The 19,718-nt window shown below is 35.6% G+C and overlaps 1 protein-coding gene across 1 annotated transcript in view; it reads right to left on the bottom strand.

Moving 5' to 3' along the window:
• The window catches only part of ERBB4 (erb-b2 receptor tyrosine kinase 4), a 796,211-nt gene that overhangs the window by 201,966 nt on the left and 574,527 nt on the right, over positions 1-19,718 (bottom strand). Inside the window, exons 13-15 of the mRNA XM_016196749.2 lie at positions 12,220-12,352; positions 7,416-7,509; positions 2,117-2,271 (exon numbers count right to left, since the gene is read on the bottom strand). Of these exons, the coding sequence (XP_016052235.2) occupies positions 2,117-2,271; positions 7,416-7,509; positions 12,220-12,352 (382 nt within the window). The remainder of the gene's footprint in view (positions 1-2,116; positions 2,272-7,415; positions 7,510-12,219; positions 12,353-19,718) is intronic.

Genomic DNA, 19,718 nt, shown 5'->3' with positions numbered 1-19,718 from the left:
CAAAGCACAGTGCTTCCCAGCAGTACTGTACAGAGGGAATTTAGGAAAATTTGAAATTTCTACGTTCTGTTGTGTGGCTGGGGCCACAGAACTTTCCTGAAGTGAGTGAACCTGGACTATACGCAGGCTATCAGAAAAAAGACGGCACTAAACTAAATAAAAAGAAAAACAGAAATCCTCCAGGATTAAGTCACTCATTACAAAATCCATGTACCTTGGAAGATGCCAAGGAGTACAAAATTCAGACTCTGTCTCCCCATCATTCTGTAGCAGTGAATTTGAAAACATCTTTCTATTTACTGGGAGTTCCCAAATGATCTGGTAAGATTTTTTCCCTATTATACCTGCCTACTCCCTTTTGGCTGACATCCAACTTCTGTTGCTGTGGCAAACTGATCTCTTCATTGTCCCTCCTTCTACTTCTGCCTCACGATATATGTTCTCTTTTATTTTATAATCATGATTTAAAAGGGCTGAGGGGAAGACACACCAGTGACACATGCAGACTAGGGCTCTGTGATCTCACTTTCATTTCCCAAATGGCTTCATTGTAATTAGATTTGCAAAAACAGCAAAAGGCCTCATTTTGAATGGCAACAGCTGTTGACATCAACATCATATTAAATAATTTACTGGTTTAATTTTAGCTGCAAAACAATAAAACCCTCTTGTGGATGATTATTTTAGCCGACAAAGTTTTCTCTTTCGGTTGCTGACGCTTCTGCTCCAGCGGTACCAGTACCAGTTGTTTCTTCATGAAATACTCTTAGTCCGAGCGTGCCAAAAACTTGCAAAGGGAGCAGTTTATTCCTTTTAGTTTCCTTGAGGCACAGAGTCTCTGACTATTTCAGTATCCTCAGCCTATATGCTTATGTCTAAACCGATGAGTTGGTATTAGCTCTTCTGAGTTGAATTTGAATTTCAATGGCATGATATGACTTTACCTTTGAGGATCTGCCACTTCACAGAGTGACTTAAACTGATTTCTTGACCTGCAGGAAATTGTAGCAGCATCTGCAAATTGATGTCCTCCTGGCAGAAGATAATGTTGCTTAACTTACTTCTCCAATATCCCCTAACAGCTAGCCCTTAATCTGGCAGAAAATCTCTTTATGGAATCTCATGCTTTTCTGCCAGATATAAAGTAACCAAGATATTCTCAACAAGGGGATGCGTTTGTACTTGTGTGCACATGAGTGTGGGCATGCACAACGGAGATGGGGTTTTATGGACAGAAGGGAAGATGGAGTATGTGAAACTGCTCTAGATTCAAAAATTTTTCACCTTCTAGAAGGAAGAAAAAGAAAAGACCTCACTAACATAATTTGTTGGGGGGGAAAAGTTGTTGGGATTTGTGAGATAACTGATATTATATTTCCTTTATAGGCCAGTGCTTTTCTTCTTTCTGTAATATCCCTTTGTTACTCAAATGTTATCAGTTGATAAATCGAATTTTTATTCATTTTATGACATCCTCTTTAAAAAAGAAAAATGCGTGTCCTACTTTGAATTGATCAACATCAAACAAAAAAATTCTCAGTTACCGGTTAACCTGCAAAAAAATTATTTGCAAAAAAAAGCACTCATAATTTTATTAAAACACATGTCACTAGGTTCCTTTGTTTTTTTCTGCCACCACTACTTTAGCTTATATTTTGTTGATGGAGTAATCCAAGGCAAGATTTACCAAAGAGAGATAACCTTACTTTAAACTGGTATAACAAAAAAGCAACAAACACAGAAAACCTCTGTTAAAGATTTATTAAGCACATATCTCAAATCATTACTGTCATGTCTTTTCTGATAACTTCAATCTCCAGTAAGTTTGAAAGAATTTTTACACTCCATCCAAAGTATACCCAACACCAGCTTCATGAAGGTGTCAACAAAATAGTTCTGGTTAAATGTTAAACAAAAATATTTCAAAAGATATAAAGTTGATTCTTTAAATGATTTTCTTAGAAAGGAATTCTTTTAAAGTCAATATATTAAATACAAAGATAAATAGAATTTTGTGTGAGAACACTACACATTTTGTAGACTGTCAGGGATGAAGGCAGGTGAGTGTGCCTTTGGATTAACAATACATACAAGCCTTGTCAGTAAGGATGCTTACCCTTGTGTGCAGTTTGGATGGCATGGGTGGCACTCCCGATCCTGATCAGCATACTTAAAGATGAAACTGTTTGCCCCCTGTAAGCCATCTGGACATTTTTCCACACAGTTTGGGCCATCCTTAAAATGGGAGCACTTTGTACAGTTGTCAGGTCCCTGGAGTGTGAAAAACAAAACAAAATAGACACAGAAAAATGGGTGCCATTTCCTCTGAAATGTCATCATCTGGCTTAGTTACCGAGATTTGAGTGGGTGGCCACTATTCCTCTAGGGAATTGGAGAACATTTTCAATAACACAAATGGGGAGGTAGCTCTTATGCTTTTTGATCAGCAATATTTTCCAAGGGCTTTTCCAGAAGAACATCAGTATTTTCTTTCTGTCGTTTATTAATGGTGATATTAAAGATCAGCCATGTTTGATAACACCTTTTCCCCAGGGGCATTTTATCACAATCACTGGAAATAGGGGAGATTTCTTGCTAACCAGGTAACGAGAAAAAGAAAATGATAGGAATTACATAACACTAAATTTCATATAAAAGTAAGATGTTAACTCTCCTTTGGTTGTCCAATGACAATTTGGACAATAAATATTAAAAATTAAAATGGCTGAATTATCAGAAATTAGGCAGTTTAGGCCAATAGAAGTTAATTTCTAAATTATTCCAATTTCAAATCAGCTTGTGATAAAGCTAAAAGCCATATCATGTTGATTTTTAGAGATTTTACTAAATCACAGAACAGTGCTGAGAGCAGTAAAAAGATACATTCTGATGGTCAAATACCCAAAACTTCATAAAGTAAATACATACAAAAAAATTAATGGGGAAACTTATCTAAGAATGAATGTAATATAAATATGAACATAATAAATTTAAATACAACTAACTCATTTTATATATTTATGTTTATAATATACAATAACTTTATAATATGTAGAACATTAATAAGCAATAATAATATGCATTAAATATATTAAAAATATCTAAATGTCATAGCAAAATAAAAATTTAAAACTATTTTAAACACCTAATAATTTTACAAAAAAAACTAATTGGCATTTGGTGCTGGGGATAGTAAATCTGCAAGACATAAGTAGTATACACTGCGATCATTTTGAGAACATGTTGGTTAAAAATGCTACTTTCTTAAAAGATGCCCACATTTTCACATATTCAGTGCTTTGAAACAATGATATTACTTGCTTGAAATTTACTTTAGTTCCCCTTCCTGAATATCATATTGTCTTCGGATTTCTCTTTTCTTTGACCACCTTCCTGGAACTTCTTTCCCTGATACATTTGTCCATGAAAACTATCTAGATCCACATGATTCAATAATTATGACAGTTCACACTGAACACAAATTAGAGAAATAAGATATAGTAAGTATAGAGGGAGATAGTCCATTTTATTAGGTTTATAATTACTAACAATGTGAATTTGGGGGCCAAGAGTAAGCAAACCTTATACAGAGCTATGTATTAGACAGGGAGTGTGGGGATCAGTCATTCATGGGACTGCATAGCATCTTTCCATAAATGTTAACCCAAAAGCAGTTAAACTTTGCAAACTGGTTAACATAAGGCATCTGGAAATCAAGAAATATAATATTTTAAAATTTAAAGATATAGAAGAATAGTAGTAAACCGGAAGATGTTTTCTGAATTCCTGAGACCGCTAAGGTTCAATCAAACACCTGTCTCTATCTCTATTTTGATGTGAGATTTAGAGCATTGAAAAAATAAATTATCCTGTGATACCTAATCCCTATTCAAACTGAAGAGTTTGCTATTGGCAACTTCTTATTTCCTACCAGAAAAGAATACTTCACATGCTTCCAATTTTAACACCTGCTCATGGGTACTTAGGCACGTAATGCCTTCCATTATACAAAATCATTTACTGTGCAAGTATGCTCAGTGGCATGACTTATTGTACAAGACACGAGACATGCTGATGTCTTCTTGCAGAACACAAGGATAAAACTTACTAATGGTAAATTAGGCAGCTATAGTGGCAATTAGAAATTAGAAATTATTTTTCTATAAAATTATTGTAATGAAAATAATTGCCAGGTAAAATCAGAAGATATAAAAATTATGAAACTAAAATTCAATTCACATTTAAACTTTAAGTACACTGTAATAAGATAAATTGGTGTGGGTTTTTTTGTTTGTTTAAGCAACTCTTAACTATTTCATTATATTATCATGATACAAAACCTTAAGCTGAAATAACTAAAAAATGTCCTGGCAAATCTTAAAAGAAATGAAGATTTCTTTTAAGAAATCTCTATCTCATTTCAATAATAAAGAGATTTAAAGAAATATATGTGTGTCTAATGCTTATTCTTTTATCATTATATTCCCAAAGCTTTAAGGAACCAAAATAGATTCAGTGACATAGAAGCATGGAACAGAATGATGAATCTCAGAGGGAAGGTGGGGGTGGGCAGGTAGGTGGGGAGAGATTAACCAAAAAAATTATATGAATATATGCATAACCCATGGACACAGACAATAGTGTGGTGAAGGCCTGGGGCAGGGAGTGGGTGCGGGGTGAAAGGTGTCAATGGGGAAAGAGGGGAATGTCTGTAATACTTTCAACAATAAAGATAAATTGAAATAAAAGAACCTAGGTTCAGTGAATGAACTAATAAATGCAATAATAGAAAACAGAAGTGAAGGCAATATTCTTCATTATCTCTGATTTTAAGTTACCCTTGGACTAAATAATTTAGACAGACAACTATAATATAAACTACATCCTGATGGAAACACTGCATTTTTTTCTCAATGACAATTGATGATTTTCCCAGTAGCAACTCTTAGGGACAAAGCTATTGTTCAGCAGTATCCAATTCTCTTCCACTTCCAGCTACATGGACTCTTGAAATTCTCTTCTCACCAGAGGTGAGGTATCCTTGTTTGGACAATGAAATTAAATAGACGGGATTTATGGGACTGCCAATGCTAAACTCCCCAGCCTTCTCTTTCCCTGTTGCCATGATGCAGGGGCCCCATGGAGATGTGGAGGTGCCATAAATCAAAGCACCCTGTAATGCGAGACCATCACATGGACGAGGGCTGCCTGAGAACCTTGTCCAGACTTACAGTACATTCTACACAAAACAGATTTAAACGTTTTTCTATAAGCGACTGCAGTGTGAGGGCTGTTTGTTATGGCAGCACTACTTTTATCAATCTGACTTTAACAACTACTTTAGCTTTTATGAAAATATATTTTTAAACGGAGTTCCTTCCCCCATCTCTTTTCTTCTGCTCTCTCTCTGGCGTATATTTTGATCTCTTACACCTTTGTCTGATTTCCCTACTTTTCTTTCTTCCCACATTCCCTCCCTCATCCTTCTCAATGGTACAGGAGTGGTGACAGAGGGGCAGAAAAGATAAAATTGTAAAGAAATAAAGTAAAGAAGACCGAGTGCAGGCAGACAAGGCTATGAAAGCAAAGCCTTGCTCTGTTTCAAATCTATCAAGCGTATGTCAAATATTCAAGAGTATCTTGGTTTCTGTCACGTTTAAGCTGAATACCATCCCCTTTTACATGTAAGTGTCTGTATCCAGAAAGCACTTTACCCTCATTATGTTACAGACATTGTGGCCTGAAAAAAAAAAGTGATGAAAAGAGAGTGAAATTTAGAGTCAGAACTTCTATAAGTGAGTGTCAGTTCCACATCTTACTGGCTTGTTGACTTTTTGGTGTAACTTTCTAATCATTATAGGTTCAATTTCTTTATATTTTAAATGAAGAGAGTGATAGTATGCATCAGATTTAACAGTGTTTGGTAAACATATATATATGTAATATATAAAATGTCAATTATTATTATTAGAAAACATTGACTTACGGTCAAGAAGGTACCTAAATATGTTATATTTTGAAGAAGTCTTATATCGCTCTCTCTTTAATAACCCATTATGAAACTTTACTTCCTCGTGTTGTTTCATGACACCCTTTACAGACTTTATGTTTCTCATGCTGTTGATAGATTGTATTTTCTGTTACTATCCTTCATGGTGAAAGACAATGGCTGTAACTGCCCTTTACATACTTACTTGGAGATTGTTACATATTAAATTGTCTTTTAGACTTTGGTTCTTCAGGCCAAATCACGCCACTTCTTCTTCTCACAGGTCTGACTTTCCCAGCTTACCCATCCTGTGGCAGTGCTCTGAACTGTCCCAGTTTCCACACCCTTCTTTAGATGAAGTTCCAATATGGCTCACGGGAGCCTAATGGAAGCTTGGAGGGCTCAATGATATATATTTTTTTCTAAGCTATTTAAGTGCTTAGAATAAGCACCCTGGTAGAAAAATTAATATCATTTAATTTTAAAATAAATTATTCTTGAGAAATGTTGAGCTCTTGGCTATACCCAAATGTTGGCCCCCAAGTCATCTACTGAGAGATGACTCAATGCACCAATAAGGTGAGCATTTGTCTAAACAAGGATGAGTGTGACACTTTGGAATGACAAACCCATACTAACCTCATTATTAAGAAAAGGCCTGAATGATGGGACCCGAAGGGAGGTCTGAAAAGTAATTATCATTCTCTCCGGAAGGCTAACTTCCAACTATATAAATGTCAGCTCATCCATGAAGACTTTCTTGATCCCACACCCTCCCCTTAGGTTCTCGTAGAGCAGTTTTCCTCTTTGTCATAGTATTTATGACACTGCTTGAGACTTTAGTTGGTATTTGCCTTCCCCCTTCTTTCCGCTGTCCTTCACAATGCCATAACAGCTAAACAACAAAACGCAGAAGGCATTGCAGTTTACCTCAAAACAACTTTCACATTTGCATGTCTTTGCATGCTTCTGCATTCCAGATTCTTCTTCAAAGCATAGCTCAAACTTCACTTCCCTATGGCCTCCCTGATGTCCCATTTTCCATCCCAAAGACAGATTTAGCTTCTCCCTCAACTGGGTTCCTATAATAATTTGTACATATTTATAGTTTATCAATTATTTTGCTTCAACTTAATTACTTGTGCATCTTTCTTTTCTGTTCAACACTGTGTAATCTTCAGGCTCAACTCCATATTTTCCGTTTGAATACATGACCTGGGACATAAATATTTAAGAAATTGAATTTTTAAAATATTTTTTCTCCACTACTAAACTGAAGTCTCCTGAGAGTGGAATATCAAACACGATTTCCCAGTGCATGCTATAAATATCTCTTGAATGGATGGATAAACAATGCAGCAATGACACAAACATTCATACATGAAACTAAACAAGCCAACACAAGCACAGATGTCTTCAGGCTTACCGGTCCATGGCACGTGAGGATGCCATCTTCCATCTTCTCACACTGGGGGTCACACTCCACACAGATGGAGCCGTTCGCAAACTCCCGAAATTCACTGTGAAAACATCAGCTGCGTGAGGTGGTGTAAGCAAACAAGCTGTCAACTTAACAAATGAAGTAACATCTGCTAAAAGTCCTATTGGCAGAGTAAATTCTAGAGTTTGTTTCTCTCTGTGCCAGGAGCATCAGAACCATTTCCCTGTACATTAAGGAATAAGTTCTTCATTAGGAGAAAAGATAAACTGCAGCCAGATGGCTCTCCTTGCCCTCTGCTGGGTTCAACGAGAGACTCATTCAGGAAACCTCTCACTTATGAGTGATACCATAGCCATCTCAGGAAAATAAAAAAAATAAATAAAAAGTATAACTCTTCTGATGACACAGCAGAACCAGTTTTAACTTTTTAAGTAAGGCTGTCTCTGCCGATCTCCCTATAAAATTTTACTCTTGGTGGAAGCTTTGTTTTCAAAAACCCTGAAAGAACTACTGTATTTTTCTTGCTGCTGAGTTACATGAATGTGTCCCATCCTTGTCCTTCAAATCCCAAGACTCTTTCATTTATTTTTGCTGAAGCTTCAAAAAAGGCTTTGATTTCTTTTCTTCTTTTAAAATATCTGCCTTAGAGAATTAGAGAAAATATCTTTTTATGGTAGATTTTATTTTCTTAGATTATTGCTCTACTATCACATCTTTTTCAGTTTAAATTCTTTTTGAAGTAATTCTATACGGTATAAAATAAAATAAAAGTTTAATGGTAACATTGTAAAACTTTCTAATTAAAATCTGAGATGATGGTCATCCCTTCTCACACCATTACATGTTGTGGCTACATGTTTGAATATTAAATGGTATCAACATAAGTTTTGTAATCTATATCTACTCTAAAATTTTCATTTTAATAATTGTGTAACCAGTCATGTACAATATGTTTAAACTACTCTATTCCCACTACCGTGTGAGTGAATGAGGTACTGGGTAAAGATAATTTAGGATGTCAGCTATGAGTCATTAACAAAACCTGACTAAATATTTATAGCTACTGTATTATTTTGTGCCTTCGTATTATGAGCTACCATTCCCAACTAATAGCATTGCAAATATGGCAATTATAGATTAATTAGGTGATAAATTCAAATTTATCGTTCCCTTGAGTGAAATATTTGCTTTTTTTTCCATAGTGAACTATCTCATTTGGTTACTTTAAAGCCTTAATAAATGACAGAAGTGCAAAGGATGGGCTCTACTTTCTGGTAGATAGATTAAGGCGACATCTACTCCAAGGCAAAATAATTAAATTTGGTTTTTCAAAATGAATAGCATCAGTTGATGGTTTAGTTATGTATGAATGCAAACATTTAGTCACATGGATTTTACCTTTTTAAGGTGAGGTGTTAGTTTGCTATGGATGAAATGTTTTATGGATTTTCGTATGTTTAAAATTTCAGCTATATCCAATTTCTTTTGCATGTGTCATCAGCATGAGTGATATAAAGTACTCACTAGAAAACCTTCAGAATATAAAGGGAAAAATGACCTCGTATGGGAGAGGGGTAGCTAACTGTAAAGCGAATCAAAAGCATTATCTATCTAATGAAATTACATGACAGTTACAGCAAAGCCTGCGTCATCAGCAAATCACTTCTGCAAACAGGTTTGTGGGGTGATAAAGGGTTATGGTGCTAAATGAAGGTCCTCACTGTTAAGATACCAAAACATAGGTCATGCCTATGTATCTCTTCTCTAGTATCTCCTTTCTCATACACAGAGCTGATGATGTAAAGTTTAAAATCAGAACATGTGATTTTAAAAATCCTAGAGACAAGCTAGCTGCCTTTCCCCCTGTAGGCTACACTTCCATTTGTAGGGCTTCTGCCTCTCCTTTCTGCTCTCCAAACTGCTCCTCCTTGCAGTTTCCGTCACTCTGCTCTTCATTGTTACTGTCTCCACCGTCGCTTTTCCTGGTCTCCTAGTGACTCCACCACGGCTTTGCCAGACATCCCCTTTCACCTGAGTCTGACCTAACAAATCGGTCTACTGAGCATGAGCTTTGCGTACAGAGTTTTTTTGTTACTTGTTTTTCTGCTATGTCTGCTACCTTAGCCAATCCTACGATCAACAGCAAACGCTTTGAAGTCACTTCCTTCTGGAATTTAAATGCCAGCACCCAGGCTAATATGTGCAGGCTTTAAATGCCTCAGCTTCTCAAAGCTTCCGTGTTTTAAGTATCCTCTGTAAAAGGGAAAACTAATGTTTCAATGCGAGGTTGTGATTATTAAATGTAAAAATGCCTACAAAGAGCCTGGACTGGCACTCTTTTTGATGTTTCTGTGTTGTTCTTAAAGTTTCAGAAGTGTTTAATCACAGTGCCAGATTAAAAAAATTCAAGATTCCACTGCAATTAGCCTTCCCTTTCATTCCGATTGCTTGTGCATCGTAGTTAAGAGCTGCCAAACTAGAGTGACTCAAAGGATTTGGATTTGAGTGTCAATAGCCAGAAATTGACTGATTTTCTTCTAACCCTTTAGAAAGTCCTCTATTTAGGATTTCTTCTCTTATGATAATCAACCTCTTTTATATGTATATAAGATTTTGGTAAATGTCATATTGTATTTGTATTTATTTTGGGCAGTTTCTACCTAACCATTCAATCAGCTCATATTAATAGACAAGGAAAGAAAATAACAGTTTTAATGGTAAGAAGTCTAATAAGAATTTATTACTTATTTTCTTATTTAATAATCACAACTATTTTATAAAGTTGGCACCAGTACTATTCCCATTTCCATATAAGAAAGCTGAGTTTACAATGATTAGGTTATTTGTGCGAGATTGGACATTTCAACTAGGAAGCAATGGAGTTAGCTTTGGGTTTATTTTTCCTCAAAGGCTGCCCTAACTACCAGGCAATGTTGGAGGAAATTATCCAGTACCGCAAGACTGGAGGTGGGGAAATCTGTCAGTGCTCGGGCAGGCGAGAATTACATCGGAATCTCACAAGATACATTTATTTATTATCTTTCAAATTAACCCTGTGAGTATGATATTCTAGGGCCCAATTACTATTGCAAAATGCATGAAAAGCTTTATGTTATTTTAATACATTTGACTGAATAACATGGAGAATGTTAAGTTTCAGAAACAGTCTTGTAATCGTTGTTTATTTAGAAAACTTATTTTTCCTTCGGTGTTTTGCACAACTGGGAGAGAGAGGATGGTGTTTACATCCACGTATTTATGAATTTCATATTTTTGATAAGTTTAAAGTTGGAATATTATAGAAAAGCAATGGCATCGGGAAGGGAAAGAGAATGAACACGATGCCCTGGGTTAAAGCGCTGGCTTCGTTCCTCTGCAGCGGGACAGCCTTGGCCAGTTCCAGTTGCGCCAGTTCTCACTGATCATGAGAGGCTGCTGTAAGGTAACATGATTCCTAGACTTCATTACCTCTACAGAACCGCACGTAAACTTTCAATGTAACATTCACTCAATGGAATTCAAGTCTATTAGCTTCGTTTTAGTGGCATCAGTTTCCACACAGAAACAAGCATATTTTGATCCGAGCTATTTCAGTACAGAAATTATCATACTTACACAGTAATAAACAAGCATGAATACATTTCAGTGAGAGAAATAATCTGCTATTCATTATCAAATTTATGAGCCGATTGTACCTCACGAAATTACAAGCTGAAATTTCCTGAAAAACTATTAAATTCTTATTTTAAAATTTCATACTTTATTTTTTAATTTTAATATTTTTCCTCTAAATTTCATGGACAGAATTGATTTTGGCATCTTTCAAAGAAGAGACACATCAATATCACCATGATTCAGACACTCTAACCTTTCTGTTATAAAATACAAAAGTACAATGTTATCTGGGATCATGAAAACAGTGGTTAAAATGGGATAATCCATGAGGCAGAAGAAGAAATGAAATGGAGAAATTAAAAACTGCACTTTTGCAAAACTGTTGAAAGTACTCTCTGTGAGCAATATAAAAAAATTTGACTCAGGGACAGTACTAAAAAATGTGTTCTCACACTAATGAAGGACAACTGTGATGCGTGAAACGGCATGTTATGATAAAGTGATTTTATGAGCATATGAGATGTCATGCAGCAAGGTATATACTAGGTTTTATTATAGTAGTAGGAGAAATTTAAAACACTTGATTTAAAATATTTCTTAGGTTATCTTTAGAAAATGGCAGAATACTTAGAAAAACCTATTCAACTAGAAACTATTAAGGTAATTTTTCTACAGGACTAAGCGGTTGTCAGAGACATAGAAATGTGTGTCATTCCAAATACAAAATCAAATAGACATGCTACCTAAATGAAAAAAAAAAAGCATTATGTAGAATTATAGATAAATTTAATAGAAAGTGTGAAAAAATAGGTTATTGGGACATATAAGAGGAAAGATTGCTTATAATAATCCTTTTTATAAAGAGAATAGATATATATTTTTCAATTTTGCCTAAGATAAATTTCAATAATTTATTAAGAATTACCTATTTCGTTACATGTTTTTAAAATGTGAATAATAGTCAATATATATTTGGATTTGTTATTTCCAAGAATATTATTTCCTCTTTAAATAAGTCTTCTGTAAGTTGTCTCCTTTATACAGCAAAAGCTGGCCTTAAAAACCTTGGCCAGTACAGCCATACTGAAATTTTACAATTCTCTTATCATTTTAAAATCTGAACCAACCAGTCCCTCAAAGGTCATGAGGTGAGGGTGACATGTAAGATGCTTACCCATCATAGAGGTTACAGGCGTCGATGCAGGTCCTGCCCCTGCTGAAGCGACGGCAGGACAGGCACTGGTCTGGCCCAGGTCCCCAACAGCCGTCGCTAGAACACAAATGGTTGCACACCATTCCTTCAGCGGCTGAAAAACACACCAAAAACAGAGAAAATGAACAGAAGCTTGTGTCACAGCTTACACTTTTAATATAAATCTTCCTAAGTAAAGTTATTTCTGCAGGCGTTTGTTTGAAAGAGATCTACGGCAGAGCACTTTGGTGGCCCATCTAGTCACCGTGACTCACACTATCCCCAACGTCTTCCATATGGCAGGGCTCAGTCACTGTATTTGTATAACAACATTGCTTTTTAAATAAAACTATACAAATGTCAATTGTCTATATCAAAACTCTAGGGAGAACCTGTGATAGAAATTAACCTTCCAATTAAGGTAAGAAACGAACCACACCTTTCTCAAGCCAACAACCTTTTCACCCACAATTATACCAAACTTCTAGCTTCAATTCCATAGGACACCTTCATGAAGGTAGGGAACAAATGATGCCTGGTATAAAACAAAAAGTATATTAAAAGAGGAAATGAAAGAAAAAGAGAATATATGGAAGGTAAGAAGAAGAGAAAGGAATGGAAATAAACGTTTACAGGTGTCTGCTGTCGTCTTAGTGTTTCGATTTGCATTTCGCAAATGGTTAAAGGTGTTGAAAATCTTTCAATGTACTTATCTGATATCTATATATCTTGTTTGGTGAAGTGTCACTAAATTTTATGTCCATTTTATATTGGATTGACTGTTTTCTTACTATGAGAGTTCGTTATAAATTCTTTAAATATTTTCTCTGAGTCTTAGCCTTGACTTTTCCTGCTTTTAATACTGTCTTTTAAAAAGAACTTTTAATTTTTGTAATTCCTCCTTATCAATTTGCTCTTTTATGAATTGTGCTTTGGGTATTGTATCTAAGAAATCTTTGTCTAACCCAAAGTAACAAAAGTGGGAAGCCTGCACTCTGATGTTTTCTTTTAGAAGTTTTATGAGTTTTGGTGTTACATTTAGGTGTATAATCCATTTTGAATTAGTTTTATATTAGGGTTCTCAGAGACACTGAACATGATTTAAAAATACTTAGTTAGCCTTGTATCCCTGGAATAAACCCCATTTGGTTATGCTTTATATTAATTTTACATATTGCTGAATGCTACTTGCCACGACTTTGATAAGGATTTTTGATTCTGTGTTCTTGAGAGAGATAATGGTTCATACTTTTTATTTTTTCAGGGGCACAGGGTACTCTTTGCTCATATATGGGTCCAAATCTTCAAATCTATTTTGGAAAGTAGGAATGTCCATTCATCTTACAGATGGGCAGAGGCTCAGAGAGGCTAAGCTGCCCAAGGCCACAAGTGTGAGAGTCGGGTTTAAGCCCAGCCCTGCCTGGGCTCTACTGCCCGGTGGGGATGCAAGTACTGGCTCCCTACCCCGCCCTCTCTGACACCACCGGGTGGGGAGTTGGGGAGTCTCCTTACAGCCCCACGAAGGTGGGAAGCCCCACTCCTCACTCTTTTGCTTGCATGGGTGAAGTTGGGGCCACAGTATTTTTCTGTGGCGTTTGGCTGGGGTAGAACAATTATTGTCTGAAAGGCTTTTGTTTTGTATGTCTGCATCTTTCCAGACCCTGTGGAAGAGACAACGGGCTTTTCTCGGGGCCTTTTTGGTCTGTTCATGACTCTGAGTTGCCAATTTCTACACCTCCAATGTGGGCTATATGACACAAAAATAAAACCTAGGGAACTCACATCTGCGTGTTTCTTGGATTCCAAGGTGCCAAACCTGTCTTCCTTCTTCTACCCACATTCCAAATTTTTAAAGTTTCTTTCATATGAATGTTCAGGGGTTTTAGTTGTACTCAGCAAAGAGGGCTAGAGAAAAGTTTATCTATTTCATCTTCCCAGAAGCAGGAATCTAGTATATATCTTTAAGTCACTACAGTCTATTTTCAAGTTATACTTGACCACTTCATGCAAACTCTAAGAGCCTAAAAATAAGATCCTTCCCCTTCTCCATTCCTAACCTTTGAGCTACTGTCAGGCATTTTACTTTTCTATATGCTGTTCACCCCACACTCATAATTTTAGTTTAAACATTAGATTGCCTTATGACAAGAATTAAATAATAAGGCATTTTTGTATATTTGTCCATGGAGTGCTCTTTAGCTGTGTATAGAATCATATTTTCATCTGGAATTGTTTCCTCCTAACAGCCTTCCTTTACTGTTTCTTGTAGTGTGGTTTTCTGCCTGTCCTGCTCTCTTCTCTCTGGCACTGTCTGCAGACTTGAGTCTCCCTGGACTATCAGCTCTGCCCCTTCAACTCAAGGAGTCTTTGGGATTCTACCTGGGTCCCTCCTGACTATGCCATGGCTCAAAAATTCTCTCAAGGTAGTTAGCCAGGGCAATCACAAGGCACACCTCATTTGTTTCCTCTCTCTGCTACATTAACTGATATCCACTCCCTTGCAAACTATCATTTCATATATTTTGTCCATGTTTTGGCTGTTTCATAAGGGAGGGTAAATATGATTCCTTTTATTCCATCCTGACCAGAAGTAGACATCCAATATTTATTTTTGAAAATCCAAAGTGAGATTACTTGGTGTTTCTCTTTATAGACAAAAGTTTTATACAGGATTTCTCCTAAATTCCCACAGCTTCTAAGCACACACAAACTATTGAAAATTACAGTTCCTTCTACTCTATTTTAATTTATTTAATTTATAATAGTTATTATAAATAACAGATAAAGGTAACTTTTAAAGATAATCTGAGTGAACAGAGATCAAATAGTGTTTTCCTGTATATATATGACTGTCCCTCTTCTCAAATATATTATTAATTTTTTAGGTAACTCATCAATTTAGCAGACTTTGCTAAACTGTGCTTCTCTCTATTTTTAAAGATCTAGTAAATTGAAATAACATATTACTATTTTTCTCTTCTTATGTGGAGACTCTGCAAAAGTTGAATGATTTGATGTTCTACCTGAGAAATTCTGACAGTTTATTATGTATACTGATTTTAAACTAATTGCAAGTATTCTTTCCTTCTGATTCATTCATAATGCACAGAAAGAGGGTTCTCTCACTGTGCAAAAGAAATGTCAGTAGAAATGAAATCTTAACAAGGGTCTCATATCACTGATTCCTTAGATGTATAAATGACTTCCCACTGATTAATGAAGATGTAAGAAGATAGTTCAACCAAGCTGACAGAATGTAAATGTGTAAGATCAAATTCCCTATAATAGATGAAGAGTTAAAAAGGAGTAAAGACCAATGCTATTAATAGATATAAAGTTATAATACCCATTTTTAAAAATATTCAGCCATGTTAAGGTTATTTATAAAGTTTTTCATAGTCTAAAACATATATGAATTTATTTCCAATTCTCATGTGGAATAAACATGATCATCAGAGGAAATCTTTAAGAGGGGGGAAAAAAACCATAATTTATATTATAAAAGCAACTTGTAAAGACAAGTAGAGTATATTCAAAATCATGTTGCTCAGTGTCCTGAATCTCTGATTCTTTCTATTAATCACCTTCAGGTGATTATAGAAAACATAATCAATGCCTCAAATTCTTTATCAACTTGTGTAAGACCCTCAAATACATTTCAGTTTCTGCCTTCAGGCTGTTGACAAAGCCTGATCAGTAGTACCTCTTTGTTACTGCCCAGTTTATGACAGCCCATCAACTTGTTAATCTATTTATTTCACCAACTCACATTATTATTATTATTATTATTGGAAATGGATAAATTACTGTTTTTGAAGGGAGGCAGGATAGTATAATGTTGGATTTTGGAATCTACAAATAGTCAACTTAATGTGAAGCTTGGTTATTTTTAATGTTCTTTTAGTTTATCTATATTTTATGACATTTTTGGTAATGAACAAATATTGCTTTTATAATAAAAAATAATAAAATGATTTATTATAAAACTAAATAAGGGGAAGAGTGACACAAAATAAGCCACAATATTAGCTAAACAACAAGCACTGAAAATTTGAGCCCAGATTTAAAAGTTTTTGCTTTAAAATTTCTCCAACACTGATCTAGAGGCCAGTCATTAGAGTGTTGCCATTTGTAGTACACACTGAAGCCTGCAGGAACCCTGGCTAGCATTATTGGGCGGCCCTTCATCCCTCCAGAAATCCCAGATGACAAATAGAAAAGATGCCGTTTCTGAAGTTGTAACTGCTTATTACCCTTTTAACAAGAACACAGCGACCATTTTGCAGCTTTGTTAGTAATTAGACATTGTGCTGTTTCAAAGAAATCTTACTTGTTTTTTTTGTTTTTTTACAAAGAACATTGTATTAATGTATAACTTTGGTAATAAAAAAGGAAAATCTTAAAAGTACAATTAAGGTTTTCTACCTTCTGATTACTTAGAGGAATAGTGATTTTACCATATTCTAAATTATACACTTTATAATTCACACTTTATAATTCATGAGCTATGGTTTACTGAAAAGTGTGGCAAATGCAGAGTGTTCAGTCATTAGTAATTAACTATAGTTTTGCAATTCCTTTTTCCTAATTTCATGTTAAATGAGGTAGGCTTTTCTGCTATCACATTTCAGGAACATCAAAATCATAGGTAAACATAGAAATGTATATTCCTTTGATAATCTTTGTGCAAAAAACATGTATTCTACATCACCAAATACTTGTCTCCTGAACCAGTATACTAAATTCATATTGTGCAGATATTTTCATACATCACTGTTACTTTAAAAGCCAACCTTAAAATGTTTTAATTACAAGAGAAAAGGCAAAAACATTTTAGGGGGGTCAAGCATAGACCTTTTCATCATTTAAGAACTTAGGAGATCGTTTTTAAATTCCTGAATATCTAGGCTCTTTCTATTTATTACTCTTATTTCTTCCATGTCTACCACTGGTTGAGTAAATGTAGGGTAAATAGCTTAAGAATTAAAAAAAAGAGAAAAGCAAACTTTCTGTCAAGAACCAGAAATGTATAAAACCAAGGATATCATGCAGGCTAAATGAAAGGAGGCATCTCATTCAATGTGAGCATGCATATTTTAATATACAATAGCATTTTGTACCTCTCGAGTCTGTGGAATAAAAGAATGCACAAGAACTTAAGTTCACGCAAAAGAGGAACCTCACGTTGCAAAAAATCTCTTTTCTCTGGAAAGTCGTTTTCAAAATCCAAAGCAGCTAAAATGCGAGTTCCTCACAAATTATAGTTACATACGTTTTATGAAAATTGGTAACCTGAGCTGCCTGAAACCCTTTCTAAAAGAAGGTGGAGTATTAATAAATAAATTACTTCATTGACTAGTTTACTAAGTAAGCTTAAATCATGTTGATCTCTTAAGAGTTTATATTTATATTGATTTCAGAGAGAGGAAGGGAGAGGGAGAGAGGGATAGAAACATCAGTGATGAGAGAGTCATTGATTGGCTGATGGAGCCAGCAACCTGGGCATGTGCCATGACCAGGGAACTGAACTTAGATCTCCTGGATCAGAGGTCAATGCTCAACTGCTGAGCCACACCAGCTGGGCAGGAGATGTGGCTTTTTTAAAATTTATCTTTATTGTTGAGAGTATTACAGGTGTCCCATCCCCCCCCCCCAATTGACGCCCTCCACTTCGCTCCCACCCCTTCCCCAGGCCTTCACCCCATTATTGACTGTGTCCATGGGTTATGCATACATGCATATAACTTCTTTGGTTCATCTCTTCCCACCCTCCACCCCCTTCCCTCTTTCCTCTGAAATATGATCATCTGTTGCCTGTCAATGACTCTGGATCTATTTAGTTCATCAAATTATTTTGTTCATCAGCTTCTTCTTAAAGAAGACCCTTCAACTTTTCCTGTAGTGCTGGTCTGGTGGTGATGAACTCCTTTAGCTTTTTCTTATCTGTGAAGTTCTTTATCTGACCTTCAATTCTAAATGATAGCTTTGCTGGGTAGAGCAGTCTTGGTTGTTGTTCCATGTTTTTCATCACTTTGAATATTTCTTGCCACTCCCTTCTGGCCTGCAAGGTTTCTGTTGAGAAATCAGCTGACAGTTGTATGGGTGCTCCCTTGTAGGTAATAAACTGCTTTTCTCTTGCTGCTTTTAAGATTCTTTGTCTTTAACCTTTGGCATTTTAATTATGGTGTGTGTTGCTGTGGGCCTCTTTGGGTTCCTCTTGTTTGGGACCCTCTGTGCTTCCTGGACTTGTAAGTCTATTTCTTTCCCCAGGTAGGGGAAGTTTTCTGTAATTATTTTTTCAAGTAGGTTTTCAATTTCTTGGTCTCTTTCTTCCCTTTCTGGCACCCCAATAATATGAATGTTGGGCCTCTTAAAGTTGTCCCAGAGGCTCCTTATACTATCTTCATATTTCTAGATTCTTTTTTCTTTTTGCCCTTCTGGTTGGGTGCTTTTTGTTTCCTTATGTTCCAAATTGCTGATTTGATTCTCAGTGTCCTTTACTGTTGAATCCCTGTAAATTATTCTTCATTTCAGTTCCTGTAGTCTTCAATTCCAATTGGTACTTTATTATGTTATCTATTTTCTCAGTTATTTCCCTAATAGTATGCTTAAAAATCCTTATAAACAAAATTCTGAACTCAGTGTCTGTTAGCTTGCTTGGATCTATTTCATTTAGTTCCCCTTCTAGAGATTTCTTCTGTTCTTTCCTTTGTGACATGTTTCTTTGCCTCCACATTTTGGCTGCTTCCAGGTGTTTATTTCTATGTATTAGGTAGAGCTGCTCTGCTTCCTGGAATTTGTAGAGTGGCTTTGTGGGGAGATGTGACTTTTAAACAACACTAACTCATCATAACCACAACTAGAATATGTATCTGTAAACAGATCATTTAAGTTCTAAGTCTTTTACTTGATATTTATCATAAGCAAGTCAGACACTTAAATGCATAGTAGTGGAACTCATAGGATATAAAAAAGAGTAGTACTCAGTAGAAAAACAGGGAAGAATTAAGTATTAATCAGTGGAACGTCAAAGTATAAGACAGAAATGGTCTAGTTATGCACCCATGAAAACATTATGAACTTCTGTGTAACAAAGAAATGATGAAGTGGATCAATAAGTAGCAGAATAAGTGAGAAAAGAGATAGCAAAACAACTACAGAAATGCATTTATGAAATGAACTTTCTTCTTGAACAGCGTTTCACGCTTTTTAGAAGCAAACATCTTCATTTTCTCTACCACTCCCAAATGGCAAATACTCTTATTCTCTGTTATCAAATTCACTGAAAGCAAACAGAAAATTCAATGGGGCGAATTTCTGCAAAATGGATCTAAGGCATCACCCAGATGCTTATTAAACATTTAGGTTTCCAGGTTCCACTTACATCTATTGAATCTAAACCTTCACGGGGGGGGGGGGGGGGGGGAGGTACTTATAATTAGGCAAGATTTGCATATACATAATATATCATAAAAAGCATT

Source organism: Miniopterus natalensis, chromosome 8 (assembly GCF_054644295.1).
Source record: "Miniopterus natalensis isolate mMinNat1 chromosome 8, mMinNat1.hap1, whole genome shotgun sequence".
NCBI classification, from domain to species: Eukaryota; Metazoa; Chordata; class Mammalia; order Chiroptera; family Miniopteridae; genus Miniopterus; species Miniopterus natalensis.
This window is presented reverse-complemented; position numbering and strand designations above follow the sequence as displayed.